Genomic DNA, 14,768 nt, shown 5'->3' with positions numbered 1-14,768 from the left:
TACCTTGTCGGATCATACATTTGATTTGCAGCATGTGGAATCCTTCCAAGTCCTTTAACACCATACATTGCATATTGATCGTCGGCTAAACTGGCATCACTACCAAGAAAAAAAAATGTTAATTATCGTAGTTCGCTTACATTCAATTATACCGTACCCTTGTTCCTCATCTATAATTGACGTAACTGCATTACCACGCCCACTATACTGGCTGTAATAGGGCTCCTCATATGCTCTGCTGGCACCACTTCGTTCTGGAGAACTCATGTATCCGTCTATGGAAACAAAAATATATGACTGCTGGTTAATACAAGAGGAAAGTACAACTACGGTAATGTATCTAACAATATAGAACACAATTTCATGTTCAAAATTTTTATTTATGGAACGAGTTGCAAAAAAAATGATTTTTTAGCACGAATGGTACATTTATCCAACGAGGCTTGCCGATGTAGTTGTAGTTCATCCTGTACTTGTTAACACATATGAAAATAAACAAGAAGCAATATTTATGCTACCAAAGTTCAACTTTTTAGCACTTACGGAACTTCTGTTTTATCCTTCTTTTGCTAGGTGAAAGGTTCACGTTCTCACAACGTAATGCAAAAATAACATTTAAATTACCGGCGTCGATTTACTAACGCCGACGTATAAGAATTGCATCTCAAGTAATATTTTTTGATCAAATAGACTAGAAGAGACTATTGCAACCAAGTCCAAGGACTCACATCGTCCATAATACACCGTGGAATTTGGGAAAAAGCATTGCAACCTCTTTAGCCATGCGGCTTTTAAGTTTTGCGTGGCCTTAAGAATGAGGAAAGGTGAGAGATTGATTTTGCGTGTTGAGCTGTGAAAGAATGTATTGTTAATTAAATGGTCAACGTTATTTACCTTTGCGTATTCTCACAAAAATGAACAAGTTTGACGATACGGTGCTTGATTTTCAGTGAACCGTTTATGCTAGTTCTTCTTGTTCTTGTGCCCTCAAAGCTAGGGAGCTTGGTTAACAATGTCACAAAATAGAAGAACATATTGTGTATAAACTTCCTTCCTGCAAATGGTCGGCGTTAAATCAGAGTGGACTACGTGATTTTTTGAGCAGGTGAAGATAAGCGTACAAACTCGGCAGCTCTGAACTTTTCATTTTCATTTTGCAGCATTTGGTGGGGCAATGAGAGCGCAAGTCAGACCAAAGCCGAAGATAAGGAGGGGTAATGGCTGAATAGTCTTTGGCAAAGACTCTTTGCTGACCACATAAACGCCATGGGATAGGAAAAGGGTATTTTGGTGTGGGGTTAGGGTGTTGGTAAAGACTTGACAATATCAATGCTATTCAGATGCAAAATAATGTTAAGGCTCAATAGTGAATCGCATACCTTCCAAAACCAAAAAAACAATAATCCACAAAATGCCAAGCAAGTCATAGAAAGAAAAAGCGCCCGATTATTTATTTTGTCAATTGTAACAAACGGAAACTTCTACCCTCTCCGACTCGCCAGTCACCCCGGAAAAAATGTCCCTTCAGTTCTGGAAAATATTATTATTAAAATATTATCCCCTGTTAAGCCTTTAATCGAATTGTCCGCGTGGTCTTGTAGTACCCCTACTAGGTAAGAACCAGTCATTGCCATACATATTACATCATGCTAGACATGACCCCATGGATAGCATTTGCATATGTAAAAGCTTTCCTGATGTGACTTTCCTATTAGGCAATTCTCTCATCTCATGATTGTCTTCAAAACCTTGTCAAGCATGGAAAATAAAAATTAATAAACAATACATTACAAGGTTCGAATTCCCGTAGAATGAGATCATTTATTCGCACTACAACACCATAGGAGATAATATCACATTGCTGATTAAAGTACAACTGCGAAAAATCTCCCTTTTCCCCCTATCCGCAACCCGGGGACGCGCCCTGTTGGATTTTGAAAGCCTCGGATAATATTACAAACCTTCAATGGCATTCCCATACACTAACCCACATTGCCCATTCAGGGGTCTGACTGGGCCTATTACCCTCCCTCAGTTTGTAATATTCTCACCAACTTGGAATTATATTTTCCCGGCACATAAATGACTTCGACAAATGTTCGATATACTATGCAGCAGCATGATCAGTATAACTATATCAGATGACTTGAAGATCTGATTTTTACAGAATTGTTTGCCATTGATTAACCCTCTAATACCCAACCCCGCCTTTAGACGGGGTATAGTTTGAGCATTTTTGTAATTTTTGTTTCGTGGAAAATCAAAATTTTTATATTTTTGGCTGATATTTAGGACTGTCCTGTATATCTCAAAATGGTTTTAGGTGTATTTTAAAGCGTATTTATATTTTTTAAAAATCATTGAAAAATTGATGTTTTAGTCACCTCTTAAAAGTCATTATTTATTTTGTATTGAATCGCTACAATTAACATGTTTCAAATTTTTCCCAAATCATTCTATCCTTGTTTAATAGTTTAAGGGAATCGAATACACTCTGAAATTATTTTCCTTAAAATTACACGGAAAATAAAATTTTCTATGAAAAAAATTTAAAATAATAATATTTCAACAATAATCATAAAATCTCAAAATGTTTTCATCTAAAAAAATCCGTACCCCAAATGGGCTTCCAGGAAAAATATAAAAGTGTGAGGATGTTCAAAAATAAAAATTAGAAAAATCAAAAACTGAAATTCACGAAATCGAGAATTAAAAAGAAACATGTTTAAATCGATTTTAGATGACGAAAAATGATATTTAGATCAAAATCAAAAATTTGGGTATTAGAGGGTTAAGTATACATTCAGTTATTCCAATCATTACTGCGAAGCACATCGGCCACATGCCTGAATTCAAAGCTTCCTGGAAGATATAATCCAAGCCCAGGGCAACTCTGAACTTTTCGACGTTTTTTTTATGCAAATGTCTCATTACAAAAGAACTACAGTATTTCAGAAAATAATCCGATAAATTTGATATCCCAAGTGCTTGCAGGACATTTGCCCTAAATCATTGAAAAACAGATGGTCCGGTCTGACTTAACGCCAACCAAATAGAAATCAAATATATCAAAAACAACAAAAAAGGACCGTAACGCTTCTTGATTTGATCACGAAAAGTATCGGTTCTTGTTGGCACCACGAGTGTGCATCTTTCTCTGTAGAGTAAAGATACAGGGGGTGGCCAAAATGTTTGGGGTAGGCAACTTTTTTTTGTTAATTTTTTTTTTTGCAATTTGGCACTATGTATTGCGACATTTGCACCCATTTAGACTCGGCCCAAATTCATTATTATCACAGTCGAATTTCGCACACGACTTCGCAGCGCCTGTACGTTAGGCAAGTTTGCTTGAGTTCATTTCAGGGTCGTCGGATGCACAACAGGTAAACAAAATAAGTTTGATAAGTGTGAAATGTCGCTGGGATGTTGCCAATGTAACAGAAAAAAAAATGTGCGCAACACTACAAAATTTAACAAACATTTAATGCATTGTGCTCCCGATGGGTTCCACAATGTAGACAACTGCTAACAGAACCCTACAAATGCATATTTAATTTTTCATATCGGGCCCCACGTTTGGAAGCTAGATACGAAAAATAAAATAGAAGATTACAAATGAACAAAACACAAACACGCAACACATAACATAAATTGTGCCCAGTTATCTAAACAGATAACGAAGTCCAATGTCAGGATGACGAGGTTTCATAATTATTCTTGGTCTATCAGTCATCCTAGAATTATATTTTGTTTGGCAGTTCGCCTTTTAGTTCGCAGCATCTGTTGTTGCATTCATAGCTAGTTTTGGTCTAGGAATTTTTAATCCTAAGGGGGCATCGGCAAGCCTCGTTGGATAAATGTACGACTCGTGCTGTAAAAATCATCATTTTGCAACTCGTTACATAAATAACTATTTCAACATGCTGTAACTTTTCATAGAGTGCATAAAAAATCTCAAATTTTGACTGTTTATCAACCTGTTATATGTGCATCATTGGTATAAATTTGGGCTCGATTGAATAATTTTTTGCGAAGTTAGAAACGTTCGGGTAAAACACTATTTTTTAGGCAACTCATTTTTGAGCTGTCATATCTCGGAAACCAGTGAACCGAATTGAATGAATTTTTTAACGTTTATCAACAATATATTGATACTTAATACACCGTTATAAAATGAAATATTTTCTCACGGCGAATTAAGTTATACCGGGTTGAAATTTTTACCCATATAGAGGAAAATAAGTCAAATTTACAATACCAAACAAAAATTACTAAATGTATGAAAAACGGTCAAAAAGATGGGAAAATCAAAATTTCCCCAATAGAATATTTTGAAACCTTCTGCAAATGAAAATATAGCTTGAATACTGATGTTTTATGGAAAGAAACCCGATGTACATTCAATTTTTATAATCTGCTGGTTCAGACATAGCGTGCGACGCGCAAGAAAATATTCATAACAGAGAATTGGATGAAAAAGAGGCATTCAGCTGACAATGAATATGATCAAGCACGAATGAAAAAATGAGCATGTCAATCTTCACTTTGGATCTTCGGATTTTTTACACTCTGATTGGAATTTCCACCCTCAAATAAGTCGAAATCCAAAATTTTAGTACGCGGGAACTATTGTTAAACTACACGGAGAAACTGAAAAACTCAAAATTAGGTACTCAAACTCAATTTTGAGTTCTTGTTCATCTCCCTTTTCATGCGCTCTTTCTATTGTTGTCAGAGAGTGAAGAGAGAAACAACCCAACTTTTGCAGTTCCGTGCGTCAAGCCAACACTGAGTTTCTAGCACAGTACTCAAATTTGAGTGAATACAACCTAGTCAAAATTTCGGTTGGGTGAAAAAAACTTAAAATTAGGTATTTTTTTCACATGGAAGTAAGCGGGAACAACCCAACAAAAACATCGATTCCATCAACTCAAAATTGGCTTGACGCACGCAACCCCGAAGTTGGGTGGAAAGAACTCACTTTTGGGTAATTTGGTCTCTCCGTGTACATTTAAAGTTTTTATGTTTTTTTTTGTTCGGGGCGAACTGTCATTTTATCGAATGAACTGTCATTCTATCCACATAAGTAATAACTGTTTTGTTTATTTAACCAAAACAAAGGTATTGGAACGCAATAAAATTACATTATATGTACTCAGAGAAATTTGCTCGTCCGATTAGGCTATAGAAAATAGCAATATTTTATTCACTACAACCCAATTGGGATGCTAGCATTAGGGAACGTCCATAAATTACGTCAGGCATTCAGGAGGTCTCATACCAAAAGTGTCACATTGTGGGAAAGGGGGTGGGTGAGGAGTTGAAAATGAGCAATTTTTGAGTGACGTAATTTATGAACGCTCCCTTAGGCTGAAACCTAAAAATAAATCCTTTTACTGTAAAATAATTAAACATTCCCGAAATTATTTTCAAGACACCAAACGTTTGCAGCAAAGCAGTCAAGATTGTAATTACGTATGCCGACAATACATAAGAATAACTGCATTTTTCGTCATTTAAACATGTGCCTTTTCTTCTGCATAGAGGTGGATGTTGACATTAGGACAAATCATTTGGAGCACCGTTTTAAGGAATCGTTAAACGGATTTAACTGAAAATGCATCCCGATTCTGACACTTACCGATCAACCATTATTCTCAGCCTCAGCCATATTCGTTGAACGATTCTTTAAAATTGCGTTCTAAAATAAAAGAACTATGAAATGCAAATACTGTGTGCTAAAGTCAGAGCTGCCAAATATCAGTCATGTCAGTTGACTACTGATTTTGTACCATCGTCACTATCACTGTAGGCCGATCAATATCAAAACGATAGTGACCGGCAACGACTTGATACTGACCCATACTCCAGAGCACTATCATAGCAACTGAAATGATATTTCGGCACCAACATTTCAAAAGGGCGTAACTGCATTTTGAAACAAACCCCTCTTTCACATCTGTGGATCGTATTTCAATGCCGCCATGCAAATCACCGCCAGTATAGGAAAGAAGAGCAATTTCTCTGTCTAGTAATGTTTGTGAATTTCGTGGGAAACTTAAAATATGACCCACAGATGTGAAAGAGTGGTTTGTTTCAAAACGCAGTTACGCCCTTTTGAAATGTTGGTGCCGATTTTTGCGATATTAGCCAAAACTCAAAATGTTTTGTGACCATCATACGAAAATTTTTATTCTGTACCACATATTTAAATTTCATCACTTTGAGTGTTTATTTTGATTTTTAAACGAATTTTAAAGATGGTCTATCAGTGATATCTACCCGCCATCGCAATCAGTTCAGTTGTGATGGGAAAAGAAAAGTGACGGTGACGCGGTGACTCGACAGAGCACACGCTGACTTGGATCGCAGTCAGCCTTTCAAAATTGCCAGTTTGCCTACCATTGATAGTGACAGAGAGCAACTCTGGCTAAAGTAGATTCACTAAAGTATTGTTACCGTTGAGAAACGCTAACTTTGTTTATTAGTTCTTAAGAATAAATTTGTTAGTATTTGTTGGTATAGTTAGTGTAGATTGTTAGTAAATTCATATTCTATTATGTGCTTTTTGTTAGTAAATTATATTGTATGTTAGTAAATGTTATAGAAGGATAATGAATAAAATCAGAACAAAATTTGTTAACACACAATCACCTTACACTGAACAGACCTAACACAACACATACACCAAATGAGCCAAAAAGGGGAAAAGGGTTGCCATGACAACATCCATGCCAAAAAGAGAAATATAAAGGGGAAAGGGGGAAAAGGCAAGAGGGACAGGCTACTGGGTCGAATTGAGCTAAGAGCAAACTCTTTCCGTTCTGACCTCTCGAGGCAAGTAGTTCGTCTAAGAGCCAAAATTCGGTAAAAGTTAAATTAACCGTTGGAAGCTATCCAGTGAATCGGAAAGTTTAAGTTTGATCCGTGAGGAGTTATTCTGGAATCAGGTATGATCCAACGAGTGCCATCAACGATACGCCCAGTAGTCCTGTTAAAACCTCGCCTATAACCCTACTTTCCATAGGACCCATTATTATAGGCCTATTCAGCCTAGTAGTGGCCACCCGTGGTCCGTGACCGCCTGTGAGGCATCCCGTCCGCCATCTAGGAGGCCCGAACAACGCCCTTCCGTTCGGTTAGTGGCCCTCCCGGACAGCCCGAAGTTCCGTCTGGCGTTGAGGACCCTCCGACGCCCAGAAAGCCCCGTGAACGCCCGAAGTCCTCGGCATTCCCCGTTGAGACCCCTGGACATCAGCCACCACGCCACCCCGGTGGTCAGATCAAGCGCGAAGGTTGTGCCGCGCACCCCGTCCAAGTCCCGGTGGTCCACCGAACGCCCAGGAAACCAGCAGGAAACCCCCCCCCCCCCCAGTGCTCCACTTCCGGCCGGCCGCAACGTTCCACACCACACACCGACACTCCACACACACAGTAAGTTTGAAAAAATTAAAGAAATAGTTAAAAATCAAAAAAAGTGTTTTACTTGGGTTCTTGACCAGCGAAACGTGCCGACCCTAAGAGTCTCGCTCGCTAGGCGTGGTCCTTCCGACCCGCCAAGTAACAGTATCAAATAACTGCGTATGCCATGATTATCTGATTATTGAAATCTAGGATATAGGGCAGTGCATGAAATTATCTCTTTCTCTTTCACTCTTACAGAAATTTTGTAAACAACAAGGCCACGAAACGTCAAAATCCCATACAAAATCAAAACAGTGCAGTGCCCTATTGAACTGTATCATCAATTTGTTAATGACAGAATCAAAGATAGCCTTGGTGAAAGCGACGTTTAATCAGGATAATATTTAATCAGTGGTTTACGCTGTTAGGTTTGTGAGTGCAAACTTTTTTACCGATGAAAGAGAATCATTAATATTTGAAAAATTTTTCAACCGTTTCGAAGTTATTGAACTTTCCATGTTTTTTTTACTATGTTGACCTTAAACTGGCTGAAGCTTAAAAGCCACAACCTTGTTATCAGCTTGATTCCTGTCAAACCTCGGGGCTAGAGATAGATACTCGTGGTGCCACCAAGAACCGTGATCAAACGAAGAAGTCCGGTCCTTTTTGTTGTTTTGATTTATTTGATTTCTATTTGCAGGAAAGAAGTTGATGCACAATTTTCCCTTGATTTTTTTTGACTTCATCATTAACCAAGTTTCCTAGTATTGAAGACACAAGAACAAGAATCACAAGAAGCACTAGCATGAACGGTTCACTGGAAATCAGGCATCATATTGTCGAACATGTCCATTTTTATGAAAATATGCAAAGGTAAATAACCATTTTAAAAATCAACACTTTCCTTCACATTTTAATGCGCAAAAAAAATAAATAAAATGAAATTTGAAAATGGTCTAACTTATCGCAGTTTTTTACCCCATTTAGAAGATTATTAAATTTTCTATCAAATAAGATCTTTGAATCCTTTTTGTTTAGTTAAGCTACTTAGGTTTCTGGTACGATGAAGCTTAAAAGTAGTTTCTTTTTACTTGTGTTTGTTAATTATAATCCATTGGCTCGTGTAAAATATCGACTCATGGAACATCGACTCATGGTGGTTCGACTATAAAAATGAGTATGAAATCCCTTTGAGGCAACAAAACTCACGAGCGGCTGATCCGATCAGGATGACTCTTGCATGGTTAGATTCGTATTCATGGTGGCTGTGTTTATATGTAAAAAAAAGTTAGAAAGATGAACTAAAAATGTAAGAAAATAGACAAAATGCTGTTTTTTATGGTGCGGAAAGAAAATCAACACGATCGAAACGTAATCAATCTAGATTGCCATGATGCAATGACCCCTACAGTTGTCGAACCACTACAGCTTGGCAAGACAAAGTTTGCCGGGACAGCTAGTGTTTGATAAATGGGGTAAAAGCACTAGACTTCGCCACTGCTCTAGTCTTCGCCCCCTGTGTACAAATTCCATTTTTTATGTATGAAGTGGCGAAGATTAGAGCCGATTTCTAGGAGTGTTTTTACCCTGCGTGATGAATTTCAATTCTTTTGTAGACAAAGTTAGACAAACATAGACAAACAGAAGTAACACTTGGCGAAAAACCGCGTTTAAAGTGTACGCATATCGCCTCCACTTTAGCATCCTATACAACATCATATGAGATCGTGTGTTGGCTGGGTCGTTTGTTTGTTTATGGTTATGCGTCCAGCGTGAGGAATTAGCTCTAAGTTAAAATTTATGAATACAAAGAAATAAAAAAAAAGTTATCGTCCAAAAATTTGTAAATATATGTACTCTCTATTCGGTAAGCCTTCCACCAGCTATCGCCTTCACGCTAAGAAAAAGTTACCCTAAAATGAGTAAGATTCACACAAAACTGAGCTAAACTGGAACAGCTCAAAAAATGAGTAAATTGCATTTCCAGCGATAGCGCTGGCCCAAGTGCAAAAACCCAAACAGTTTAAGCCGTATAATATTCTTCACATCAGCAAGAATATTATACAACTTAAACTGATGAGATTTTCGCACTTGGGCCAGCGCTATCGCTGGAAATAAAATTTACTCATTTTTGAGTTGTCCCACTTTAGCTCCAAAATGAGTGAATTTTCTGACCGTGTTGAGTTGTCCTCTCTGGGTCCTGGCTTGAATTAATGCTCCCGGATGAGGAGAAGCCCTCTCAACTTGCTGTTGGTCGGCTTGTCATTCATAGCCAAAAAAGGACTTTAATCAATAAAGCCCGCAAAAATATAGTCGCGTAAATATGTCAGAACTTTGAGAAGGATACAATAAAAATGAATTTAGGTGAAACATCAGAAAATACAGGTATGGTTGCCAAAATGGTCTAGAAAATTCACCAACAAATGCGCATGATTTTGATTTTATCTGCCTCTTTTTGCAAGTGAGCAAAGCCAGCAGTTTGGTTTGATGTTTCATTCGTCAAAAGTTCATAATGCAAATTTGAAATTGGATTTCTTAATGTTTCACCTTAATGTTTTGCATTGCGAGAAATCAGTTTTCCAAAAAAAAATACTTATTTAGAAAAAAAAAATCATAACTTTACCTGGAATGCTATACAGCTGATCTGGAGAGTAAGGAAACGACGGTCCAATACTGCCTTTTGATCCATACGATCTTATTGGCTTTGAGGGTAGTCCTAGAATGTAAAACAGTGTAAGATCTTAAAAATTCAATTAACTTTCACATTTACATATATTTATTTGTTATTAGATCATTTTCGTAATGATTATTCCATTTTTCATTTTCATTTTGCAGCATTTGGTGGGGCAATGAGAGAGCAAGTTAATTCAAAGCATGGCACAAACTTCCCAAATGGAGGAGAACGTGCCTTTGGAGCCGACCTACTGATACCAGTCCAAAGTCGATAATAAGGAGGGGTAATGGCGAATAGTGTTTGCTGACCACATAAACGCCATGGGATAGGAAAAGTGTATTTTGGTGTGGGATTAGGGTGTTGGTACAGACTTGACGATGTCAATGCTATTCAGATGCAAAATAATTTGAAGGCTCAATAGGGAATCGCATACCTTCCAAAACCAAAAAAAAAAAACAATAATTCACAAAATGCCAAGCAAGTCACAGAAATCAAAAGCGCCCGATTGTTTATTTTGCCAATTATAACAAACGGACACTCCTACCCTCTACGACTAGCCAGTAACCCTGGAAAAAAAAGTCTTTTCAGTTCTGGAAAATATATTATTCCCAATTAGGCCCCTAATCGAATTGTCCGCGTGGTCTTGTAGTACCCCTACTAAGTAAGAGATAGTCATTACCATACATATTAAATGCTAGACATGACCCCATGGATAGCATTTGCATATTTAAAAGTTTTGCTGATGTGACTTTCCTATTAGGCAAATCTCTCATCTCATGTTTGTCTTCAAAACCTTGTCAATCTTACAAAATTAAAGTTTATAAACAATACATCACAAGGATCGAGTTTCCATAGAATGAGATCATTCATTCGCACTACAACACTATCTATTCGAGGCAACAAAACTCACGAACGGCTGAACCGATCAGGATGACTCTTGCACGGTACGATTCGTATTCACGGTGGCTGTGTTTATAAGTAGTAAAAGCTGTGAAAATCATTTAAAAAAGTAAGAAAATTGATAAAAACAGATAAAAACCTGATTTTTCATGGACTGGGAAGAAATTCAACACGATCGGAATGAAACCAATCTAGAGTGCCGTGCTTAACAATTGTCAAACCACCACAAATACTTGGCAAGACAAAGTTTGCCGGGACAGCTAGTAGGAGATAATATCACATTGGTTGATTACAGTACAAATGCGAAAAATCTCCCTTCTCCCCCTATCCGCAACCTGGGGACGCGCCCTGTCCCGAAAGCCTCGGAGAATATTACAAACTTTCATTCCCACACACTAACTAATACGCGTGCAAAATGGCCGTTGGTAGAGGACGTTCTCAGTTAAACTTTCTAATGCATTACGTTTGCAAAAACTCGCTCACGCAAAGAACCAAGAATAAAAAGCTTAACAAAGTAATTCAGTTTTGATTTTCGCTTTTTGAAGGAAGCACGACACTAGGCAACTTAAACTACTTTTTACTTTAACAGTCAAACTTATATCTAAAACACTATTGCGGACAGGCAGACAGTTCGGTCACAGAGATTAAGAAGGACTATGAACCTAAATAAAAATAAAAATAATGTGTAAAAAATAATAACTAACTAATTTGCGATAATTCGCGACTTCGAAGTTGAAAGAGATTCGAGATTCCAACTCTTTGTCGCTCTAATGAAAACCCTCGTAAGGAACTGTAAAGGTGCCATTAGGCTGTTTGTCATTATGACAAATATTTGCCATTGATGTCTGACATTTTTTCAAGGTTGCTATGATTCAGGCTGTGTTGGTCATTTGTTGGGATTGTTTGGCCAAATATTTCGACACTGATTTTTCATTTGGGCACAACTGACATTTTTGAGTTCTCTTCATCGATCCTCTCTTTGTGTTATCACAGAATGTGTTTTGAGTTTTCCAAAGATTTTTTGGTTAAAATGCGAAGAACACGACTACATGATGCTATAGAAACAAAAAGAATAATGATATTGTTTGTTTTGATCAAGTTATTAGCGAAAGAGAGAGTCGACGAAGAGAAATCGATCAAATCAGTTAGGCCCTTATGAAAAATCATTGTCGATTTATCACGTCTAATGGGACCTTAAGAATGTGTGTGTGAAAATAGTAGTTTACGCAACAAGGTGCAGAATGACGATTTTTACAGCACGAGTCGTACATTTATCCAACGAGGCTTGCCGAGTTGGATAATTACGACGAGTGCTGTAAAAATCGAGTTCTGCACCGAGTTGCGTACAACGTTTTTTGCAAGTTCATAAATTACCGTTTGGGGATAGTTTTTAACAAAACTTTTGCAACAAACTGCACACTATATTTTTTGCAATTTCTAATCGTCATAGGCTGTTTTACCTCACGCAAATCTGACAGGAAAAGGCCTACATTTCGTGGTAGATGGAAATTTTGCCAATGTTACGTATGTTTATCTGTGCTTCAATCATGAGATTATGCTTAAGATTTGTTTAAAAATCTATTTAAAAAAAATACTTAATATTTTGCTGCTGTGTTCAGCCAAAATCTCATATGAAGTCAATGGGATACCGCAACAATAGGAAACAAAATTAATTTTTACCTCCATAATAGAAACAGTGTGCCTAAAGTTTGCGCAAGCGATTTATTTCTCATTTAGTTCACCACTTGACTGCGCACTCAGTCTCCATAAGTGCGAAAATCTAAGTGCGCGATGGCATCAAATTGATTTGGTGTCTAGCGCACTATTTCTTTGATTTATGCTGAATAAGTGCTCTGAAGACACCGAGTTGATTTGATGCAATCAACTTTTATTTACGTTCTCGTACTCGTGAAAACTAGTGCTAATATAGAAATGAAATGTTAAAATTTTTCTCCAGTTATGCGTATTTGATTGTATTTTGAACAGGCAGAGCGAAAGGACTATGCCAACGACCACGAAGCATCCCAATATCCTACCCGATTCTTTTTTTGCACGAGTCGTTTTTTGGCATTTGCGAATTTAGAGAAAACTTCCCGTTTTATGATTCTTGTTGACGCAGCTATGCGTAACTATTTTAAATGTACATTCAACACACGAGTCTACTAAAAAGGCTACAACTTACGCCCACCGTGTTTCTCAGCTATCTTATAGAAGACGTATATATTTACCCAAATAGCAGACACGAAAAGCGCGACAAAAGACGGCGTAACATTTGAGGAACTCAGCCCTTTCATTAGCTCTCCACCACCTAATCAATCAATCAACATTGACCTTCGTCTTTTAATCGCACCAACCAGTCTGGTTTTCCAGCTACAGACAGCGTGATTTGGACTGTTGAAGTAGGTAGTAAACAAGTTCAGTTGAGTCTATAGTGTTTTTCTCAGGAAATTAGTCACTTTAGAAATTTCACAATTAGAACAATTAGATGAACTCTAAATGGATAAGTACAAAACAAGTCTAATTAATGAAGAAAAATAATAATGAGCCTAATTAATAAAGAAAAATAATAAAGAAAATGATAATAAGCTATTGAAACACAATTGTGCGTTTTATTGCACACTGGGCCAGGAACAGAAATTAGCAAGACAAAACCTCTAGCGCATTGGGGTTACGTCCTATTAAGTTGGTGTCTTCGGCAAAGTTGATGGGTTTTTTTTCTGCGCCTCAAATTGCGCTTGGAATTTAGTTCGTAAAACCGCCTCATAGGTGGCGCTGTGGTGCTAACTTCTTTATTTCACATCCTAGAGCTTTGGCATCTTCGGCAAAGTTGTAGAGCAGACAAAAATTTGAAAAGTTATCGAAGACACCATAAATCTTGCTCTTAAAATAACAAAGTTACATCGAATATTATAAACGAACGACTTAAATTTGCGCTTTTATGTCATTCTCTTGTTTATCACCCTACAAGTTGTCATAGCAACAAAAACCAATAATCGCAATAGTCTAGCAAGATCGTACATTTGAAATTATAGGTATTTCACTCTTGCAACAATTATGCGTTTTGAGGAATAATACATACATGTTGGATTTGTGAATTGATCATCGCTATATTCCCAATAACAGCTGTACACACAAGAGCACTTTGAATTATTTTTTTTATCTGTATTAACGAGATTTTTAGCCCTAGGCTAGTTCATCTCGGGACCCACGCTTTACTTCCCTTACGAAGGAAGAATTCACATTTTGTGAGTTTGTCGGGAGTGGGATTCGATCTCAGGTCCTCAGCGTGATAGTCAAGGGTAATTTAGTTCTAGTAAAAGATGAGAACCATAAGAACAATACAGAAAAAAGTGATGTCGTTGTGGATGTCGAATGTGTCGCATGTGAAATAGAGGTAGAAGAAACCAGACAACCAACTGTTAATCAATGAAGCAGCTGCATCAAAATAATATCGATAAGTTCAGAGAATAGAGTTAATAAACTATAGAGGACGAATGTCGCTGCTGTTCTCTTTGTTCTCGTTCGCAAACATCCCGGGTATCTATCTGTCAAACTGCATACTTTTTCGCTTTGACACTTATATCCCTCCCTATCTTCGCCAGCAAGAGATGTTGCGGGGGCGACGCCAGCGACATTCTCCCTCTATAGTTTATTACCTCTATTGTTCAGAGTTATTGAATTCCTTCGCTTAAACCTGCCCAAAAAATCGCGTAGTCCACTCTGACTTAACGCCGACCATATGATAAACTAGCTGTCCCGGCAAACGTTTTTGGCATGTTGATCAGTAAAA

General features: G+C 37.5%; 1 protein-coding gene across 10 annotated transcripts in view; it reads right to left on the bottom strand.

The window, feature by feature from the left end:
- The window catches only part of LOC109414982 (coiled-coil domain-containing protein AGAP005037), a 220,891-nt gene that overhangs the window by 121,559 nt on the left and 84,564 nt on the right, over positions 1-14,768 (bottom strand). For all 10 annotated transcript variants that reach the window (XM_062851940.1, XM_062851939.1, XM_062851938.1 and 7 more), the window contains exons 10-12: positions 10,028-10,120; positions 158-275; positions 4-99 (exon numbers count right to left, since the gene is read on the bottom strand). In XM_062851940.1, coding sequence (XP_062707924.1) covers positions 4-99; positions 158-275; positions 10,028-10,120 — 307 coding nt within the window. The remainder of the gene's footprint in view (positions 1-3; positions 100-157; positions 276-10,027; positions 10,121-14,768) is intronic.

Source organism: Aedes albopictus, chromosome 2 (assembly GCF_035046485.1).
Source record: "Aedes albopictus strain Foshan chromosome 2, AalbF5, whole genome shotgun sequence".
NCBI classification, from domain to species: Eukaryota; Metazoa; Arthropoda; class Insecta; order Diptera; family Culicidae; genus Aedes; species Aedes albopictus.
The sequence above is the reverse complement of the archived record's forward strand: the minus strand, read 5'-3'. Positions and strand labels throughout refer to the sequence as shown.